This window comes from Trachemys scripta, chromosome 13 (assembly GCF_013100865.1).
Source record: "Trachemys scripta elegans isolate TJP31775 chromosome 13, CAS_Tse_1.0, whole genome shotgun sequence".
NCBI classification, from domain to species: domain Eukaryota; kingdom Metazoa; phylum Chordata; order Testudines; family Emydidae; genus Trachemys; species Trachemys scripta.
The window spans coordinates 42,156,778-42,177,274 of NC_048310.1; the positions used below are offsets into that span (position 1 = coordinate 42,156,778).

The window sequence follows — 20,497 nt, forward strand, 5'->3', positions numbered from 1 at the left end:
CACACAGGGAGCTACAGCACGATAGACATGACGGTCAATTTCCCCCTGCGGTCAAGCAGTGACCCCGTGCCTGAGAAAGGAACTGGAGTCTATCTCCCCCATCACAAGAAGCCCGACTCCTTCCCCTATGTGAAGCAGGGAAGGGGGAAGATTGCTCTCCCATTGATCGGTTATAGTACAATGCACCGCAACCACCACGCTCAAGCGCTTTCCACAGCTGAGATTTCAAAGGGAAGCTTTGCCTTTGATGTAGAAAACAGGCTCTTAGCATTTACGGGACTGATCAAAGAGCAGGCGCCCTGGCCGATAAAAAGAGAACAAGAGGATTCTGGAAGTGCGTGGAGGCAAGGAAAACTCATCTCTTTGGGAAAGAATCTGCTCTGCGTTGGGTTGAAAGCCTTTGAGATGTTGGTTTGGTATTCGCTAGGGCAATGAAGATGCCTTTCCCTTATGCTCTTAACAACATGCAATAAAGATTAGAAACCAGGGGAAGGAACTGGCTGCCCCAGGAAGTAGGAATTAGCAAGAGTATTTTAGATTTCCCTTCCCTCTGCTGGCTCGCTTTGCAGGACAGCCAATTCCTTCCTTTCCCGAGGTGTCACTGCCATCTGTACCCAGGCTCTCATGTAACCCAGCAGAGGGGAACCCAGGAGAATGCTCATTCGATAGTTATCTTGTACAGGTGCACAAAACATTTATGGACAGAAATATTCATGGAAGTGATACCAGAGCTGCTACCTTCCCTCCTGCACCCACGAGCACCAGTCACAACGAGAGCGCTTAGGAGAGCGTAGCCTGGATGGGCCTAAGATACCGAGCTATTGACCAGCGGGTTAAGGATGGACCTTTAACACTAGCAAGTATTCTGGTGCATGTCTTCTCTCAGGAGAGCACCTACTGCGTGTCTTAGCCCTCAGAGATCAAGGCTCTGACATGCCAGCAGTACTGAGTCCCTGTTGGATGGTGCTATCAAGTTCTCTCTGATGACTGCTTTAGCTGTCATCCGACAAGAGGGAGCAGCACTAGGAGAGGCTCTTGGTTGAACTACACTTTGTGACTCCAATGCTGTCTGACCCAAAAGGGAAGGACCATTTATACTTGCAGCAGCATCAACACAAACAGGAAAATGCCATCATATTTTGGTTTGCATTAAAACTATTGAGAAACTTTGTGGCCATCAGTTTATTCCAGCAGGATATCGCTGGAAGAATGAGTTAGGATGGTGTCCCACTGAAGACAAAGGTCAGCTGGGGGCAGTGTTCCCTCTAATTTTTTCCATCCATGTGCGGAATGAATTTTGTTACGTGCACCAATATCGAGGTAATGTGAAGATGTGCGCCACCAGTAGAAACCAAAAACCTAGGGATAATTTTTTTTTTTTTTTAAAGTTACCATAGGGATAATTAATCCAGCCAGGACAGGTTTGGCATTTGAGAATTCACGACTCAAAGAATTAAATGTAAGCATAAGAGAGAAATAAAAATTATGAAATACATAGACCAGTCAAAAAAAGTAAAACACACTTTGAAAGAAGTATCAAGAAGTAACACCACCACCACCACCAATGTGTGTTGGGAGGTGAGTGTGACAGAGACACACATCGTGTGCGTGTGAGACAGAGATGCGCGTTGCCCTTTTAAGTACACTGACCCTACTTAAAGTAAGCTGCCCTTTTAAGTAAATCAGCAAGTTCAGACACAGCGGCAGCTGCAAGCTCCCTCCTGAGCCCTGTCGTGGCATCCCCTCACTCTGTGGAGATGGGGTACAGGGGCAGGGGACACCCCGACATCAGTACCCCTCTCCCCGGCCCTGCACAGCAAGCAGGAGGCTCTCGGGAGCAGCTCCAAGGCAGAGGGCAGGAGCAGCACATGGCAGTGGGGGGAGGGACAGCTGAACTGCCGGCAACTGATAGCCTGCTGGACAGCCACCCAGCTTACAGGGAACTTAGGCTTGGGGCTACCCATCATGCCCGTCTGATCTCCTCCCTACGGTAGTTAACAATCCACACAGGCAGGAGTGTCTGATTTTGAAGCGTTAAGGACACTTGTCGAAGGCAAAGCAGAATCATCATGGGACAGCCTCACCAAGTAGTGCTCTATTAATGCTGCTGCTCTCCGGAGCCTCTTCCAAGCAGGCACCCCACGGGACAAACAAAAAGTGTCTTGCCCCAGTGCAGCAATTGACTTTGCTCTCACAAAAAGGAGTTACCGACCTGCCATTGGCCACCTGAAGTTTGTATCCGTGAGCAAAGGCTTCCACTGGGGGCCAGGTCTCTCTCCTCTGGGACTGACTGATGGTCTCAAAGAGGCCAAGATCTCCACCCCTCCTCACTTGCAGTCAAGTGCGGCCTTTGGCAAGCTCAGTAAATGTGTCTGGATAGATTACAGATGAACTTCATTAAGGGCAGTCTTGGCACTGAGCGGATGGGTGGGAATGAAACAAGTCTGAAGCCAAGACTAAGTGTGTCAATGCAGGATTGATGCCTCCCATCTTTTATATCCTCTCCCATGTTAACTTATTAATCAAAGCTACCTGGAAATTCAGTTGTTAGAATACCCCCAGATGTCTCCTGCCGGAAGTGCTCTACAAGCAATTCTGAGGGGGTAAATTTCAGCCTCCTTGTCAAAGGCCACCTCCCCCATTAGACCCAGGGAGAGAAGGTCTGTCCGTCACTGCTTAGCTTGCATTACGGACATAAGTTTGCTGACATTTTGTTAAGACGGACATAGAACAGAAACGACACGCATCCAGATTGGTTTGAGAGAGGAAAAAGGCTGGTTTAGAACAGGAAAACACTGCTTTAGCTCCTGGTCAGCTACTCTGCTAAAGCGCCAAAGGAAAGGAGCAATTGTTAATGTTTATGTTATTTTGTGCCCTTCCCTACAAGTGACTGTTCCAAGGCCAGTCAGCGCTGGAGCACGTTCTGTAAATATACAGATAACGGAGTGAATCTTTCCATTGCGTGCAGATAAAACCGATTGATTTGCGGCTCCTGAGAAAGTTGGCTTATTTATAAGAGACTTGCAAGAAGGGTACAGACCCATCTTCCGGGGATGAGCAGTACACATGGAGAGCCACCCTTGGGTAGATTCTGCCCACGGGGTTGAAGTTGCCCGGTATGATGTGGCTAGTGCACCTCTAGCCACAGCACTGCTGGGGCTCTGGGGAGCAGGCTGCCAAGCCAAGTGGAATTCAGAGGCAATATCAACATCTGGGCTGCTAAAAAGCTCTGAGGAATCTCTTTAAGTCCAACCATCTGTGAGTGAAAGAGCACCATCAAAGGAGGGAGATGCCTGGACATACTTACAAACAGAATCAAATGTTTAATAACTTTCAAAGTGTGAGTATTACATCCATATTTAGAGCACATATAAAATAAAGATGGAAAACCAGGAAAGGAAAAACACATTGGTATCTTTGAGAGGGCACACTTAACCCTGTAATTCCACACCAGATCCTCTCTTCAGACACGCTACTCTCATTGACTTGGTAATTTCCCCAAGCGAGGCAAAAATTAGGTACCGCGTCACTCGCAGTGTTTAGACTCCACTTTTAGGAACAGCCAGATAAATACTCTGATTCGGTGCTACCTATGGACGTACAATGCAATTCCAGTATTATTACATGGTTAGTTGTGTCCTGCCCAGGAAAGGGATACCAAATTATTCAATAGTTACCCTATGCAGAGTGAATTTAGCTAATTGTGTTTCATTAGGACATTCTCCTCCACCTGCCTTCATGTTCATACCGAGCCATGGCGCGTTCCTCGTGTTTCTTTCCAATGCAGTTTATTGCTGAGGGGGCACAAAGGAGACAGTATTATTAAGCAATCAGCATCTGACACTCCTATTCCAATGTGCCCCATGCGGCGTAAAATTGTACAGAAGGGAACGCTCCAGTGGCAGCCCTAAACTATCTTCATTGCTGGCCACATGCTATTGTCATGACCTTTGCAGCATGCGATCGTTAACACAGCCCTCGACCTACCCCTAAACAAACATCAGTCTCTGGGGGGAGGGATAGCTCAGTGGTTTGAGCATTGGCCTGCTAAACCCAGGGTTGTGAGTTCAATCCTTGAGGGGGCAAAATAATCTGTCAGGAAGAGAACTTGGACCTGCTGTGAAGCAGGGAACTGGACTGGATGACCTTTCAAGGTCCCTTCCAGTTCTATATTTCTATGGGGCGGGGAGAGAAGATCACTCCCTTGAGAAGTTCCTACCCATCTGTCTTATTCTGCCCAACCCAGAAGCGCTTTCATCATGAGGGTGTCTGGTCAAGGAGGGCTGGACATTTATCTATAAAGCTCCTCAATACTGATCCTGAAACTAGACTGATCACTGGAGAATGATCCAGCGGGCTCCTCTCCCACTCACCCCAAGGACACTGCAGCACCTCTCTCTACTCTAAGGCAACACACATCCTTCTTCCCCTTCCACAGCAATGATGGAACTCTATGAAAGTCAAGGTAAGTGACCAGGGAATGAGGAAACAGAGGCTAGCACCTCTTCTTGGATGAGGTCATCAACAACAGCCAGTTTGTCAGCAATTCTATCATCTCTCACCAGCAAGAGGGTCAGCTTGTGCGGTTCAACCCCAGACCAGGAGGAGCACAGACAACAGCAGGGGAACCATCTCGCACACTCCCTTCCCCACGGAATTTGGAAGCCCTCTTTCTAGGGGTGGGAAAAGGAACCGAGTCTCCATCAACTTCAGTGCTTCCCGGGCAAGACTGCCAATCAGTAAACAATTTGAGATATTGCTACTGATTTTAATAGTCGGGAGCCAGTGATTGGCGTCAGCGGCAAGGGCATGTTCCCTACTGTGAGCAAAGGGGAAATGCTTTTCTGATACAAATATTATGTGGAGGCCTCTGATTGCAAAAACATCAGGAGGGAGGCGGAAATGCTAGACAAAGGAGAGAGATTTTTGTGGCGGCCCTAGCTGCTGCTTCCCCACTTCTCCCTCCTCATCAGGCAAGCTCACCTTGGCCTTGTTCTGAACGGGGAGGTACAGCTTGAACTCCGCTGGAAGCTCATCCTCCGAGTAGAGTCTGTCAGAGAAATACACCCTCCGGATGCGACAGTTCGCATGGATCTGGTGATGGAAAGACGGAGAGAATTGGCTGCATCTTTAACATCCTCTCTTTATACTTCTCCCCTTCAGCTGGACGGTGGTTTGGCTCGCAACACACCCTGTCCTCACTCGTCGATTACGGAACTCTCCCATCATCTAAGAATCCCAGATCCAGAAAATCCACTGTGGTGATCAGTGCTGCAGGCATTACGCTGATCTGCTGACTGCCCCAGAGGCCTTGTCCAGTCTTCCTGGAGGTATCCTAGTCCCCCATCTTTCTTCCTAGCAGCTTTAAAAGGTAGCAGCTCCTCCTCCACCCTCTTCTGAAGTGTCCTAGCCACCCACCATGCCCTGGGTTTTTATAGCTGGATGTCCCAGTGTCTCATGAAATCTCAAGTACTGTTACCTGGGCTTAAAACTGACTGAAAAAGGGTCATGATAAACAGCAGCTGTTTAGGGAGGACGAGAGCCTGGGAAGCTCTAATTGGGTCGGAACATCTTTCAGAGTTTCCAGGACCGCTGCTCATGTGATTGGCACAGGCTCGGAGATGGTAGCAGAGCTGGTTCTTGTCCTGTCCTAGACTAGCACCTTTCATTCTTCAGGAACACATGCAGTAGGTGGCACGTGTCTGGGAGCTGGCTAAAGAGAGCTGGGCAGAGCACTGGAGACTGCACGAAATCAGCTCTGCTCTGGCTGCCAGATGACACAAGGTTCCTCACAACTACCCCCCTCTCTGCTGCTCCTTTCTTTATCAGAGTCCTCGCTGTTGGTGAGGAGAAAACAGCAATTCCGCCCCTCCTTAGGATTTCCCTGCATAGGAATGAGAATAAGGGCTTCCATCCCACTGTCAGATGTGTGTCTGGCTTCCCAAATGGACAAATACCACCTCACCCCAGAGAACGCATCTCCCCAGCTTCCTCATGTAGCTGAAGGCTGGTGAGAAGAGACCGTGGATGAAGCTAGTTCCATCATCTGAGAAGCAGCTGAATTAAGGGGGGGGGGGGGCGGAGGTCCAGTGTGGTCACCCATCACTAATACACGAGTCACTAGCACCAGTGCTGCTCCCCTCTCACAGTGCTCAGTTAAGACAGGGAACTGGCTAAGAAGCCAAAAACAGGGTGGAGTCCAGGCCCCTGTTCTGCTTGGACTCCAGCAGCCCAATCCCCTGGCTAGCAAGAAGGGAGACTGCAGGGCATGATCTCTACGGCTATGGAGAGCAGTAGGCTCCCTGGCAGCGGCATGGCCGTTGGGCCTAGCTCATACCTGGACCCTTAGGGTCTCGATGTAGTTCGTGCCATAGGCGCGGCGTGTGAAATCGGACAGGTTGAACTGAATTTGGTTCCAGCCGTCATCCAGCCGCATGGGCATGGTGCAGATGAAGGGCTTCACCCGGGTCGTGCTCTGGTAGTTACTTGCCCGGAAGCGCCTGCGCACGTTCTTATCATCCAAGACCTGATGCAGAGGAAAAAGACAGCCTGTCAAGGAGATACAGAGTTCACTCAAGACAGGCCGTCTCCAACCCAGAGTCAGACGCTAGGAGGTTCTGTAGGATAGGACTTTCTACTCCACTTTACAGCTAGGAGAACATTTGTAAGTCAGTGCCTAGATGCAACATGAAAACCTGGGTTTCAAACATGGTCACTACATTCTCTCATGGCCAGACTGGTGCCCCTAAACTCTGAGCCACAAAACTCATGGGATCAGGCTGCAATAGTAGAGAGGGCTTGATACTAAGGGCTGAAGGGGGGGAAAAAAGGAAGATTTTGTGGTTGATGCACTGGAGTAGGAGATCTGGCTCTGCCACAGACTACCTGTGTCACCTTGGACAAGTCACTTCATCACCATAATAATCATCCCTGGCTCTTCTATATGCTTTTCATCTGCAGATCTCAAAGTGCGTCATTTTACAGATTGGGAAACTGAGGCACAGAGAGGGGAAATGACTTGCCCACAGTCACCCAGGAAAACAGTGGGGGAGCCAGGAATAGAACCCAGGTCTCCTGAGTCACAGTCCTGTGTTCTGTCCACTAGGCCACCACTACCTAGGGCTAATGTCAAACAGGGATAATATTTTTCTATCTCACAGAGATGCTAAGAACAAATTCATTAGTTTCTGCAAAGTGCTCAGATGTTACAGTGCTGGAGTCATGAGTCTCTAGACAGCCATCTCCCACTCTCTTTATACCCAGCAGTTATTGGGGCTGGGGGATACTCTCCTCTCTAACCCCAAGTGAGGCAGTTCTGCATGTTACCCCACTCACCTGCACTTCAAAGGTGAAGTATTTCTTTAGATTCTTAATGATCATCACCAGGAAGGGCAGTTTGATGCCCAGTGTCTTCTTTGGGTCAGCAGGGCAGGTGATGTACGTGGTACTGGGAGGGAGAAACACACTTAATATTTCTAGCTCCTTATGTCAGTCTGCCTGGTACACGGCCGATGTATCAATGGAGCACATTCTCAGACAGATCCACGTGCAAGAGGAGTTAGCCAGGAAGCCCTTATGTTAGATTTAAGCTTTCCAGGTCTAAGGAGTACACAAACCACAGGGTTTAATTGATTCCATATAACTTGGATGGTCTGAAGCTCCCACCCCTTTGACTGTCCCCAAGTCACTAGCAGAGGTAAAAATTGCAGGCCACTTAGAGACACTCTTCTGATATCTACCTTGCATGGATGTGCTATGCTCTGCTGACCCCGTTGCAATTTCACACGGTGCACCAGTACGCTACACTTTGCTCATATGGGGTACTAAGGGGTGGTCAGTCAGCCAATCAGATTACCCAAGCACACCTAGCCAGGCAGCTCGGACCAGTGCGGGCCTCAGTGAAAGAGTGGACTGTTCCACTCCAATGGGTGGGGAGGACTAGGACAAAACCACCATTCAGTTCAAATACCCTCTTCCTTCCCCACCAGGTTAATAGGACACTCCACAGTTATCATGAGAGCTTCCTGTTCACACTTCAAGCACACCGCCCTAGACCCCCTCAGCCCTTGATCTGAGCAGGTAGCACCCTCACAACAAAAGGGCAGTAACTCCCAAGCACTGCATACGTTTAAGGAACAGTTAGAGCCAAACGGCTCCACAACTTTGGGCCAAAGCTCTGACAAGCTCTAAAATCCATGTGTCGTACATTTCAGCGTCCTGCTGCTACTACGATGTTTCACTCACCCTCAAGTCTTTCACCGAGGGAACGAGTGGGTCTTAGGACAATCAGATGCAAGAGCCAGTGCATTGCTTTGGCTACAATTCAGCTCTCCCCGGCACTAGATAACCCATGGGCTACAATGCCCCAGATTGTCTCTAATAAGAAACGCAAGTTATATAAGGAGAAAAAGAGAACACCTGGATATTACTAGGACTTGCTGAGAGAGGGAAGACATCACTGACAGTCAGCGAGCTCGGTTTGCATCCAGATCTCTATGAGCATTTTAAAAACTCCAGCAAAACCCCAAATGTCTTGGAATAAAAACAGAGCTAGAATGGGCCACAACAGTGCTAGAGAAGGGGCCACTTGATTGAGAAGACTCTCATCAATAAGCTGGGGAGTGGGGGGGGAAGAGATTAATAGTCTTTGGGAAAGAGAAGATGACTGAAGTGGCACTATGATCATTCATTCTGTTTGAGGAGCTAACGCTCCATAGCGTGTTAGGGGAAAAAATGGCCTCTTCCTCTACCTGACATTTGTTCCTTCAATCTCCAGCACCAGTGACTGGATATCGTTATCGGTGATTCTTTTGATATGGCCATTCCGCACCTGGAACAAGAGAAAGTGGAACAGTTCGTTAGCCACGGGAGAGATGAAAGACAACTGCCATTCCTGAAGAGCAGGGGAGATCCCCCAGCCCAGAAGAGCACGCTAGAAAGACCTCCCACAAGAACGCCTCTCAGCAGCTACATGCAGAAATCAGATGGACATCGTCCATCATCCCATGCAACTACAACTGCAATTGCTACTACAGGACACGCTGCCCGCAAACGCCTTTTCTGAGAATCTGCAAGGTCCAATGTCATCTCCAGATGCTGACGTCAGAGGCCAGAAACAGTACGTTGACAAAGCACATCAGTACACAGCAGAATGCATGCTGAGTCACTCTGATGCATTTAAGTCTAGTATAGGAAGGCCCAAAGAATGCTCAAGCCGACAAGTACTAAGTTAAACCAAACCAGGGAAAGGAATGCGAGGTTGTAGCAAAAGCTACAAGCAGCCCAGGTCTATTTCTTCCCTCATTAATCTGGGACTCCTGCAGGCCAGTGCATCTACACCCAGAACACCCTCTCCACTTACAGGACTTTTACCTCCTGTGTGCTACTGCCCATTGCTAGGGCTGAACACTGCAGCCTGGTGCGCTCAGGCAAACAGCAGCAATGGATGAAGAAAGCTTGTTTTAAGTCACACTAATAACGGAGTAAGGCTAGAGGGGGAAAAAACCCATGACTTAGAGCTGATCTGAGCTCTCCAATGATCCAGTAAAGTTCCTCACAGCTAGGTCCCTGCACAGTACAGGAAGGCCAGAATGGGAATTGGCACAGTCACTCACACTTGCTCTTCTCAGCAACCAACTTATGCTGAATCTCAGGGTTTGTGAGTTCATTTAACGAAAAAGCTCGTTCCATGTTAAAAGAAAAAATGTTTAAAGGCACTTCTGCTAATTAAAATCACCCACTTCCTCGTGCGGAGTCAGCACATTGCAACCCTGTGAATCCATGATAGCACCACTCTGCTGCTAAAATACAGAACCACATTAAACATCTAATGGGAGGATTCCAGTCATATGTAATCAAATGATTTACAAAACCAGCAGTTCATCTTCAAATTGCTTAGTCAGTCGCTCTAGATGGACCTATAGTGGATAATAACGTGTGTGTTTGCTAAAAGAGAAATAAGAACGGCAAACAGGAGCCCACTTCTCTCTGGTCTTTAAGGATGTCTCTATTCAGATCACCTGAAATGGATGCTGGTAATGGTAGGAATGCTAGCATGGATTGACAGACCATGTTTTTAATCCCATTCCGAGCCATCACAGATAAAGAAGATGTTAAGCTGCCAGAGAGAGACTCCTCAAGGGATAGCAGCGTATTTTCTCCAATCCTATGCTTCTTCTGCACCAAATACATCTCCCATTTATGTATAGGTCTGTTTAAAAGAAACTAACGCGGCAATGTTCAGATAATTTGATGTTTTTCTCAGCTGCAACGGGAATCACCCATTAGAAGACTAACGTGGGGTTCTATATATTAGCAGCAGCAATAGGCGCTGTCGAAGTTAAATCCTGGAAACAAGGATGCAACACGCTGATTGTGCACTGAGAAAGTAACCTGGTTAGCCGGCTTAGAGAACAGCAGTAAGAATACCTGCTCTCAGGCTGCATCACAGCTTTCACCATTGGTAGGCCCCTTTGTTTTCGGTTTTGATTTTATTTAATTTTTCCTGGGAATTTATCAGTATTTGTTACCACAACAACAAAAAGAGCTGAAAAATCGGTGCAAAAAACTATTAAAAGTTGTTCTTGGTAAATATCAGGGTTTAGTTTGGTGGACAAAGGACGGGGGGTGGGCAGGGAGAGAAAAGCATTCAGTAGATGAATGCTTTAACAGAATTCAATGCGGTTTGCTGCAGAACTAAAACAGAACTCAAATCACAATGCCACTTCTGAGTTTAAGGAAACAGTATCCCTTCAAACCCCAAATAAAACTGTTTGTTTGAATAAACAGTTTACTGTTGTAGACTTAGAACTATATTAACATTTAATAATTGAGCCCAATATTTAAAAATATTTATAAACACCTACTGTTTTATGTGAAGTCCTTCAGTGTAATTTCCCAAAGTCCTGCATGATGTAGGCTCACTGTTCTGGCAAGATGGAGCTGGGTTAGCAGCTAGCTCAGGGGTTCTCAAACTGAGGGTCGGGACCCTTCAGGGGGTCGCGAGGTTATTACATGGGGGATTGTGAGCTGTCAGCCTCCACTCCAAACCCTGCTTTGCCTCCAGCAGTTATAATGGTATTAGATATATATATAAAAAAAGTGTTTTTAATGTAAAAAGGGGGGGTCCAAGACCCATTCTCCTACAGTCTTGCATATAGCTGAAATGTGTACGTGGTGGGCATGAGATTCATCAGTATGTTCAGATGCGCACGCACTTCCGAGCTTGCCTGCGTGCCTGTTTATTTATTGTGTGTATCTTCTAGACTAATACAGAGCCTTACTTCAACAAACGGCTTTCCATATACACACCGACTGATGTATTATTGTAATACACATATCTTATGCAATGTATTTTATTTTCCTAATAAAACAAGTTATTTTTTATATATTTGAAGGATAGTAGGGTGAAAATCTGAGAAAAACAAATACTTTTTGTAAAACCTAGGACTTTTTTTGGTAAAAATCGGTTTAAACTGAAAACGAAGGACTTAACCATTGGTAATCCCAGGACTGTACCATTGGTAGCCCAAGATTTCTTAGTGACGAAAAGGGGAGATAGGGAAGGTTCAGTGTTGGGCTTCTCTAGTGAGACTCCCAGCATGGATGATAATTCATTAGTTAATCAATGTTTGACTAGTAAAAGAATGTGTTCTTTTCCTTCTGCCACCAGGTCAATTTAGTGCAACGTGAATTGACTAGTCATGGTCCATGAAGCCAGTTTCTCTCTCCGAACGCAAGAGACACATTGGAGGATTACAGAGGGAATGTGTTTCTTCTCATACAACATTCCTAGGAGCAGGATGAGGAGACAAGAGGAAAGATATAAGGTAGGCAGGACAGAGAAAGCATGGATGAGACAGCCAAGCAGGCCGGAGGGCAGTGTCATGGTATGCATCCAAGGGCAGCATATATTAAGAATTACGAAGAATTTGGAATGCCAATGTTTAGAGATGAAGTAGACTAGTCTACAAAACAACAACAGTTTGCTAGCTAATCAACTCATCTACTACCCTACCAAAACCAAAGTGGGGTACATAGAGAGAGCAGCATAAACACACCCTTCTCCAAAGAACTCTATTGGCACTCAGACATTGAGCCCCAATCCTTCCCTAGAAACTGGGGTAAGTGTGGGGACAACCAACTTATTTCACAAAGGCCTCTAAAGAGTCATCAGAACTAGCTTATCAACCAGAGCTAATTTGACGAACGGCTATTAGCCAGGCTGGGCAGGAATGGTGTCCCTAGCCTCTGTTTGCCAGAAGCTGGGATTGGGCGACAGGGGATGGATCACTTGATAACCTGTCTGTTCATTCCCTTTGGGGCACCTGGCATTGGCCACTGCGGGCAGACAGGATACTGGGCTTGATGGACCTTTGATCTGACCCAGTCTGGCCATTCTTATGACTCAGAAGAGAAGATAGCTGAAAGGCTCTGGATACCGTTACTTAACACCCCAAATCACTCCCCCAGAGGCTGACATTCTGATAACAGTTAACACTGAGTTCACAGCTTACAGCAGCATTGCTCAGCGAGGGATCTCTGGATGTCACGGAAAGAGAATGTTTATAACTCTAGATTACCGCAGATGCTCTGCAATGACCAGTGCAGTTAAAGTGAAGGGATTTTTGTTGTAACTTTGAATGAGCAGAAGTTACACTTCCAGAAAAACTAATTTTGAGTTAACATTTTCTATACATTGTCACAACCCAGAGATGACTTTTTTGGAAGCAGAGAGAAAAAAAATCCTATCAAGTCCTATTTTATGCAACTGTGGATATTATCATCCATATAAATGGATAATCCTATTCTGAGTTACACTAATTTACTAATTATTAACCTGCCTGCAATCAAGACAATAAAATGCTTATTCACACACTCAAAAATGGCTGGACCTCAAGGGACGCAATCATCTTTTTTGAAAAAAATCAGTTTCGTATGGACATATTTTTACCTACTATTGTTACTAGTAACACCTTAGATCAGTGTAACTAGAAGACTGGAGAAATTTAAGATTAACTCAGCCCTTGATAAAGGATTCAAGTTCAGTCCAAGTGTGAATAGTGAATTAAATAGGCTGAGGGAGACCTCTAGAGGCGCCAACGAGTATTTTATTGCTGTCTAGCATTAGTGCAAACACAGTTAGGTCATTATCTCTGGCTGGAACCATGCTAGCAACAGCTGTGTTTAAACTCTGCTGTTGCTAGCACCATTTCCCTGACCACTGTAGGCAGAGATTATCCTCCTCCTAGAGAATCAAGCTAGTCTGACCGTGCGATATTCCACCCATACATGGGCTATAGCAGGGTTTTCTAATGCGGTTCCCAGAAAACAGTCCTTTCCACACTGGTCAGGGAAACCATGCAAGTAACAGCTACACCTCTACCCTGATATAACGTGGTCGTGGGGAGCCAAAAATCCCTACCTTGTTATAAGCGAAACGCCGTTATATCAGGGTAGCGGCGGCAGGGCTCCGGTGGTGATTTAAAGAGCCCAGGGATCCCCGCAGCAGCCGGAGGCCCGGACCCTTTAAAGCGCCGTGGGAGCCCCACTGCTACCGCGCTATATGCGAACCCGTGTTATATCGGGTCTCGTTATAGCAGGATAGAGGTGTATTTGTATTCTGTGGTCAGATTCCAAGTGTTATTTGGTATTCAGGTGAATGCTAAACACTGACATACACTGCATTGCTAGAGAACAGCATTTGAAGTTGTTCTAACTTTTAATCTTTATCTTTCAGTTTAAGGAAAGTCTCAGTAGTTGCATACTTGGAGAAATCAGCCAGAGAATCAATCGATTTGATAAGTTCCTTTGAACAGTTTCCATCCACTGCAACGGAACAGCTTGCAATGCTGAGATCAGAGAGCCAAGGCTCAGGATTGAAGAGAGGTTCTGATTAAGTGTTAAAATGGAGATAGTGACAGTGCCTTGCAAAACAGGTCTCCCAGAAAGGCCCCGATGACTCTGAAATGGCAGGAGATGCACTCCCTGGGTAAGTGATCTGAAGACTGAGCTGCTCTGCACAAAAAAGTCTAAAAGAGCTAGAAAACATGTTCTGTATTTAGGGGGCTCTGGTGGCTGTTCTGGCAGGATGGTGCTGGGTTAGCAGCTAGCTCAGGGGTTCTCAAACTGAGGGTCGGGACCCCTCGGGGTCATGAGGTTATTACATTGGGCTGGAGGCTGACAATCCCCCAACCCCGCTTTGCCTCCAGCAGTTATAATGGTGTTAGATATATAAAAAGTGCTTTTAATGTATAAGGGGAGGTCGTACTCAGAGGCTTGCTATGTGAAAGGGGTCACCAGTACAGAAGATTGAGAACCACTGAGCTAGCGCTTCCCCTATCTCAGAAAGCCAAGGATGTCCACGTCAATTTTCAGCGGCATCATCCACTTTGGACTCCGGAAGCGAAGTCTGTGAGCATGATGCTAAGTACAGAGCAGATGAGTGAAAGAGCTGCCCTCATTGCCAAACCACCTGCCAAGAGACTAACTGCAGCCCATTGGGGGTGGGGGAGGTGGGGGGAAAAGAGAGTGAAAGGGAAGGAATGAAAGTAACTCATAAGGAGAGTTGGAAGCCACACTGTTCACACTGCATAATCAAGGAAAGGAGTCTCTGTAAAGCGAATGCTTTCAAGATGTTTAGAGAGTCTTTGCCCTCCCCCTCCATCTACATTAAGAAAATAGTATAGTTACATCAGTACAGATCCTTGATGTCAACAACCTGCACCAGCACTTAGTAGGGCTTACACAGTGCCAGTTTCCTTAACACAGACAATGCCTAACAAGACTACTAGCTCTTGACATATTACAAGTGAACCCAGATCTTCAGGAAATGCTAAAAATCTCTGAAGACCCGTAACTATAAGCAGAATAAGAGTGCAGGTGAAAGTGACAAACCCATTTACTTTTAAACATAGATTATTAAAAGAGCATTTTAAGAGTAGTTGTAAGATGGAAACTGAGGTTCAGCTGTGCTGGGTGCCACAGTTGAGAGGAATGTCCCGACTTTAGTCTAGTTCCAATGGACATTGATCCCCCCCATTACAATGAAGCTGGCCCAGAGTTCAGCACACTTCACCATGAGAGACAAGCAGGGCTGACGAGGGGGGGGGAAAGCCGGTACAAATTACCAGGGCCCTGTTTAGCCCTTGCTGGGGGACCAGAAATTTTTTTTTCACTGGGGCCCGAACCCGCTCTCGACGGCCCTGCAGACAAGTATCTGAGTGGCCCAGCACTCAGGAGAACAATAGGTCAGCAGGCAAGGTACGAACATTTTCACCCAGACTATCTCTAACCAGTGCCGCCACTCACTTACGCCATGTCTAAACTGGGGGGGTCAATTTAGCAGGTCTAGTGAAGACCCACTAAATCGACCGCAGAGCGCTCTAGTCAACTCCGGTAGGAGAGGAGTAAGTTAAGTCTACTGGAGAGTATCTCCCGTCGACGCAGCGTGGTGTCAACACTGCAGTAAGTTGACCTAAGCTACATTATTCACATAGCTGGAGTAGTGCAACTTATGTTGACTTACCTGGTAGTGTAGACAAAGGTCTTCGAATCCTAGAACCGTAGGGTTAGAAGGGACCGCAAGGGTCATCTAGTCTAACCCCCTGCCAAGATGCAGGACTTGGGAGCCCTTACATTTTAATGAGACCATTACAAAAGAAAAAAGAAAGGCTTATAAACCTCATGGTTAACAACATCCCGATGGGCACAAGTATTTTTCTTAGAACAGCACGGCATCCACTGGCTCAGCCTTCCTCTAGATCTGTTATGTTTATTTCAGCCCTGATCCTGCGAAGAGACTGCTGCTATTAACTCCAATGAGGTTCCAGGCAGGCACAGCAGTCTTCTCACATGCAAGAAGCTGCATGACTGAGGCCTTATAAAGCTAGCATTTCTTACAGCACGGATGTTAGCTGAATAGCATTTAAAAAACCAACATTATTTCTTTGCCCTCACAGGCGTTTGCAACACATTCCATTGTAGTATACTCTGAAAGCACTGGGCTCTCTTTCAGACCACACATAGGCCTTATTTAATATATTTAGCCCACATCCCTGAAGCAGCACAAGGGACATCTGTAACAAAACACACCTCCAATTTAAAGAGCACCTTCAAAAAGGAAAGAAGTTGCACTCTTGCCTCCACCCCTTTCTTTGTGATGCTCTATGATGTACAGAGAAGGCCTGAAATGGTTTTATAAATATAACAAATGTTTTCCTGCTGCTAAGTTACATTACAATTTTAGGTCTTGTGAATGGACAATGAAATTATGATGTCACAAGAGACTGAACACTGAAGCAATTGGGAGGAGAAAGGAGATTTAGTCAGACTGTTTCTAACTTATTTTGGGGTTGATTTTTGCATAACATCAGTGACTAATGAGTACTTTGGGGGAAGGGATGTCTCTGTTAAAGGTTCAACACCTGCAAGAGCTGATAGACATCCGAGAGGCCTACAAAGCATTGCAGCAAAACCAGGAAAGGCTAAAGCTGACATTCTTGCCATTTCTATGTAGAAAAATTAAAAGACACTTTCAAGACTTCTTTATACGTCCTAAAGGGGGGGGAACGCCATTTTAAGTGCCCTTTGCAGGCCATTTTTAAAAGGAACATAAACAAAACAAAACCATCGTTGGCTGACATCCTACTGTTCCAAGTAACACCCAAGATGACTGTAACTGACAGAGCAAAAAATAATTACCTATTTTTCCCCCGGTTGTTTACTTTGACTGTTTGACAGCATATTGCTTACAGTCACTTTAATTATTTCACTGTGGTTAGCACCCCATGTTTGTGGGGGTCTTTTGTATAGCAACTGGAAAAATTCAACTTTTAATAATAGAAATATGCTATTTTCAGACCACAACATTGGGCAAGGAGATTTTGGGGCAGATGTAGAAACTGATACTTAATTTTAGACAATGAGATACAAATAACTAGATTTCACACTGACTACTTCATATTTTATAGTGTGTGGAGGGAAATTTTTCTTCTCAAGGAACTCAAAGTGCAGTATGAGTCAAAGAGAAAACTGCAGACACTAAACTTGGTATTTCTAAGAAGAGACACTGCCTTATTAACACACAATCACTCTTGAGACAAGGACAAGTTCCCTGCATTGAGGATCAAAGCTGGTAGAAGTTCTGAGGACTGTTTCTTATATTTCAGAACACTGTATACTGCTGCTTATCATTAGATAGGGCTTCTACTTTTCAGTGTTTGTTTTTAGGAATTCTTCAGTTGTACACAGATGCTCAAAACCGGTGTGTGGCGGGGTTCCTGGGCGCTCTCTCTCATATACAGTAATGAGTAGTATGTTATATACAATAGCATATATTACAGTAATGTAATAAGTAATCTCTTTGTAATGTTCTCTAGTGCTCTTTAATGAAATACTATTTCAAACAGCATTATTTTAAAGTGCACTAGGGAACCTTTAGTGGGCACCAGCAGGGTCAGCATGGACCAATTAACGTCCAACACAGCTTTAGAAATCAAACTGCCACAGTCTGCATTATTCCTCCGGGCAGACAAGTCTTTAGATACAAGTAACCATTTCTAGGGTTATGCCAGATAAACTCCTGACTTCTTTTTGGGGAAGGAGTTGGGGTGGGGGAGTATTGATTAAAACTGAAAATCAGATGCGTTGCTTACTACTTATAGGCAGCAGCCTCCATGAGGCCTGTAAACGAAGCGCTGTGAAGTAGCTACATGGATGGGACAGAAGTTGGCTAGCTTTTGCAGAAGTGGCTCTGCAAAGTAGAAGGTTACAATTCTCTCTTTCAATCAAATCTAGTCTTTTAAACAATGACATCTGAATGCTTCACAGCCAGCTCCAGTCACTATGTCAAAGGACAAGTAACACCCACTACCTACAAGACAGCAGGAGCTCCCAAGTTTCCTTACTGAGACCCAAAGGAAGGTCATTTTGTGAATGTGCTTTCCCCCAAGAGAGGATAGGCCTGGCCTGGCGCTCCCTGGACATATTCCATTTGGAGGGCAGCTTGTCAGGAATGGGTTCACTCCTCCAGGAACTGTCCCAGAGCGCAAGAGGCCCCCCCATAAACCTGCCAAGCCACCAGCGATGCCCAGGCCTGGGATGCAGGTTGCCAGGCAGCTTGTTGCCATAGGGACAGCAGATTACCAACCTCTACGGATCTGACCAGGCACAGATATGGCACTGAGGCCCCTAAGCCCCGGGGGGAGGAGTCCATGTCCCCCCCACACACACACACGTGTCCCAGGGACCTCAGCCCTCCCTCCCCTAGAAATCAGAGCCACTAACAGCTTCTTACTGCCACCACCCCTGGAAGTGCTGCCGGGTGGGGGGGCGTTGGAGGAGGCCAAGGCCAGCCCCCCCACCAGTACCTTCTCATGCCAGATCTGCAGAGGCCCGGACCCCCTGTCGTCCCCCCCCAGAGCTCCCCAGCCCCCACACCACTTTCTTGTCCCAGATCTGCAGGAGCCCAGCCCCTGCCCCAGACCCCAGAGCTCCCCGGTCCCCCCCACTCCCAGCACCTTCTTGTCCCAGATCTGTAGGGGCCCAGGGCCAGCCCCCCCGGAGCTCCCCGCCCCCAACCCCCCGGGCCCCCGCCACTTTCTTGTCCCAGATCTGCAGGGGCCCAGCCCCCTGTCCCCCCGAGTCCAGGCCCAGGCCCAGCCCCAGCACCTTCTTGTCCCAGATCTGCAGGGGCCCAGCCCCCCCGTCCCCAGGCCCGGTCCCCCCCAGGCCCAGCCCCCAGCACCTTCTTGTCCCAGATCTGCAGGGGCCCAGCCCCCCTGTCCCCCCGAGTCCAGGCCCAGGCCCAGCCCCAGCACCTTCTTGTCCCAGATCTGCAGGGGCCCAGCCCCCCCGTCCCCAGGCCCGGCCCCCAGGCCCAGCCCCCAGCACCTTCTTGTCCCAGATCTGCAGGGGCCCAGCCCCCCCGTCCCCAGGCCCGGCCCCCAGGCCCAGCCCCCAGCACCTTCTTGTCCCAGATCTGCAGGGGCCCAGCCCCCCCGTCCCCAGGCCCGGCCCCCAGGCCCAGCCCGCGGCACCTTCTTGTCCCAGATCTGCAGGGGCCCAGCCCCCCTGTTCCCCAGCCCCCCCGTCCCCAGGCCCGGCCCCCAGGCCCAGCCCCCGGCACCTTCTTGTCCCAGATCTGCAGGGGCTTGCTGCCGATGCTGTACAGCACGGAGAGGAAGCCGCTCTGGAACGTGTTCTTGAACATCCCGCCGCCGGGGGAGGGGGAAGGGTCTCCCGGCCGGCCCGGCCCGGCTCCCTCCGCTCCTCGCTGCCGCCGCCGAGCCCAGCCCACCCGCTTGCCGCGCGGAGGGAGATGTGGGGTCACCTCCCCGCCACAGGAAGGGGAGGAGCCTGCGTGAGATTCTTCCGCGCCTCGCAATGGTCCCCGGGATTAGCTCTATGCCGCTTGGTTCAGCCCCTGCGGCCAGGTCGCGCAGCGTCACCAAGGCACTACTTTCCCCTCCAGCCGGAACTACTTCCCCCGCTCGCCGAGCGGCCGTGTGTTGTCGGCGTGTGCGCACTGCTATGGCAACAGGCCTGAGCGCAGCGAGCCCCGCCCCTCGGGCTGAGCGGGGGAGGGGAGGGGGGAGGAATCAGACTCTCCGGGGTGGGCGGGACCTCAGGAGTCATCTAGTCCCACCCCCTGCTCAGAGCAGGACCAATCCCCACTAAATCATCCCAGCCAGGGCTTTGTCAAGCCGGGCCTTAAACACCTCCAAGGAAGGAGATTCCACCACCTCCCTAGGGAACCCATTCCAGTGCTTCACCACCCTCCTAGTGACATAGTGTTTCCTAATATCCAACCTAGACCTCCCCCACTGCAACTTGAGACCATTGCTCCTTGTTCTGTCATCTGCCACCACTGAGAACAGTCTAGATCCATCCTCTTTGGAACCCCCCTTCAGGTCGTTGAAGGCTGCTATCAAATCCCCCCTCACTCTTCTCTTCTGGAGACTAAACAATCCCAGTTCCCTCAGCCTCTCCTTGTAAGTCGTGTGCTCCAGACCCCTAATCATTTTTGTTGCCCTCCACTGGACTCTCTTTAACTTGTCCACATCCTTTCTGTAGTGGGGGGACCAGAACTGAATGCAATACTCCAGATGAGGCCTCACCAGTGCCAAATAAAGGGGAATAATCACTTCCCTCGATCTGTTGGCAATGCTCCTACTAATGCAACTCAATATGCCGTTAGCCTTCTTGGCAACAAGGGCACACTGCTGACTCATATCCAGCTTCTCGTCAAATGTAACCCCCAGGTCCTTTTCTGCAGTACTGCCGCCTAGCCACTCAGTCCCTAGTTTGTAGCAGTGCATGGGATTCTTCCGTCCTAAGGGCAGGACTCTGCACTTGTCCTTGTTGAACGTCATCAGATTTCTTTTGGCCCAATCCTCCAATTTGTCGAGGTCACTCTGGACTCTATTCCTACCCTCCAGCATATCTACCTCTCCCCACAGCTTAGTGTCATCCACGAACTTGCTGAGGGTGCAATCTA

At 48.2% G+C, this 20,497-nt stretch overlaps 1 protein-coding gene across 3 annotated transcripts; it reads right to left on the minus strand.

Annotated features, from left to right (window-relative positions):
• Nucleotides 1-3,300: 3,300 nt before the first annotated feature.
• CFAP20 (cilia and flagella associated protein 20) lies at nucleotides 3,301-19,342 on the minus strand. Of its 3 annotated transcripts, none has more exons than XM_034788655.1 (6): nucleotides 19,127-19,342; nucleotides 8,751-8,830; nucleotides 7,336-7,447; nucleotides 6,338-6,526; nucleotides 4,984-5,094; nucleotides 3,301-3,794 (listed from the first exon to the last, which is right to left on the minus strand). In XM_034788655.1, the coding sequence occupies exons 1-6, from the start codon at nucleotides 19,208-19,210 to the stop codon at nucleotides 3,789-3,791; spliced, it is 582 nt and encodes a 193-aa protein (XP_034644546.1). In that variant the 5' UTR covers nucleotides 19,211-19,342; the 3' UTR covers nucleotides 3,301-3,788. The 3 variants fall into 3 exon arrangements, with proteins under 3 accessions (XP_034644546.1, XP_034644547.1, XP_034644550.1); XM_034788656.1 differs by lacking the exon at nucleotides 19,127-19,342 and adding an exon at nucleotides 19,038-19,054; XM_034788659.1 differs by lacking the exon at nucleotides 19,127-19,342 and adding an exon at nucleotides 18,746-18,764.
• Nucleotides 19,343-20,497: the final 1,155 nt, after the last annotated feature.

Bases quoted from the DNA above. Each gene is read 5' to 3' on its own strand.
- CFAP20 (XM_034788655.1), bottom strand. From the start codon at position 19,210: ATGTTCAAGAACACGTTCCAGAGCGGCTTCCTCTCCGTGCTGTACAGC. The intron at 7,448-8,750 runs GTAGAGGAAGAG...TCTCCCTCCCAG, and splicing joins ATTGAAGGAACAAATGTCAG to TACCACGTACATCACCTGCC. The intron at 5,095-6,337 runs GTATGAGCTAGG...TTCCATCACCAG, and splicing joins TCGAGACCCTAAGGGTCCAG to ATCCATGCGAACTGTCGCAT.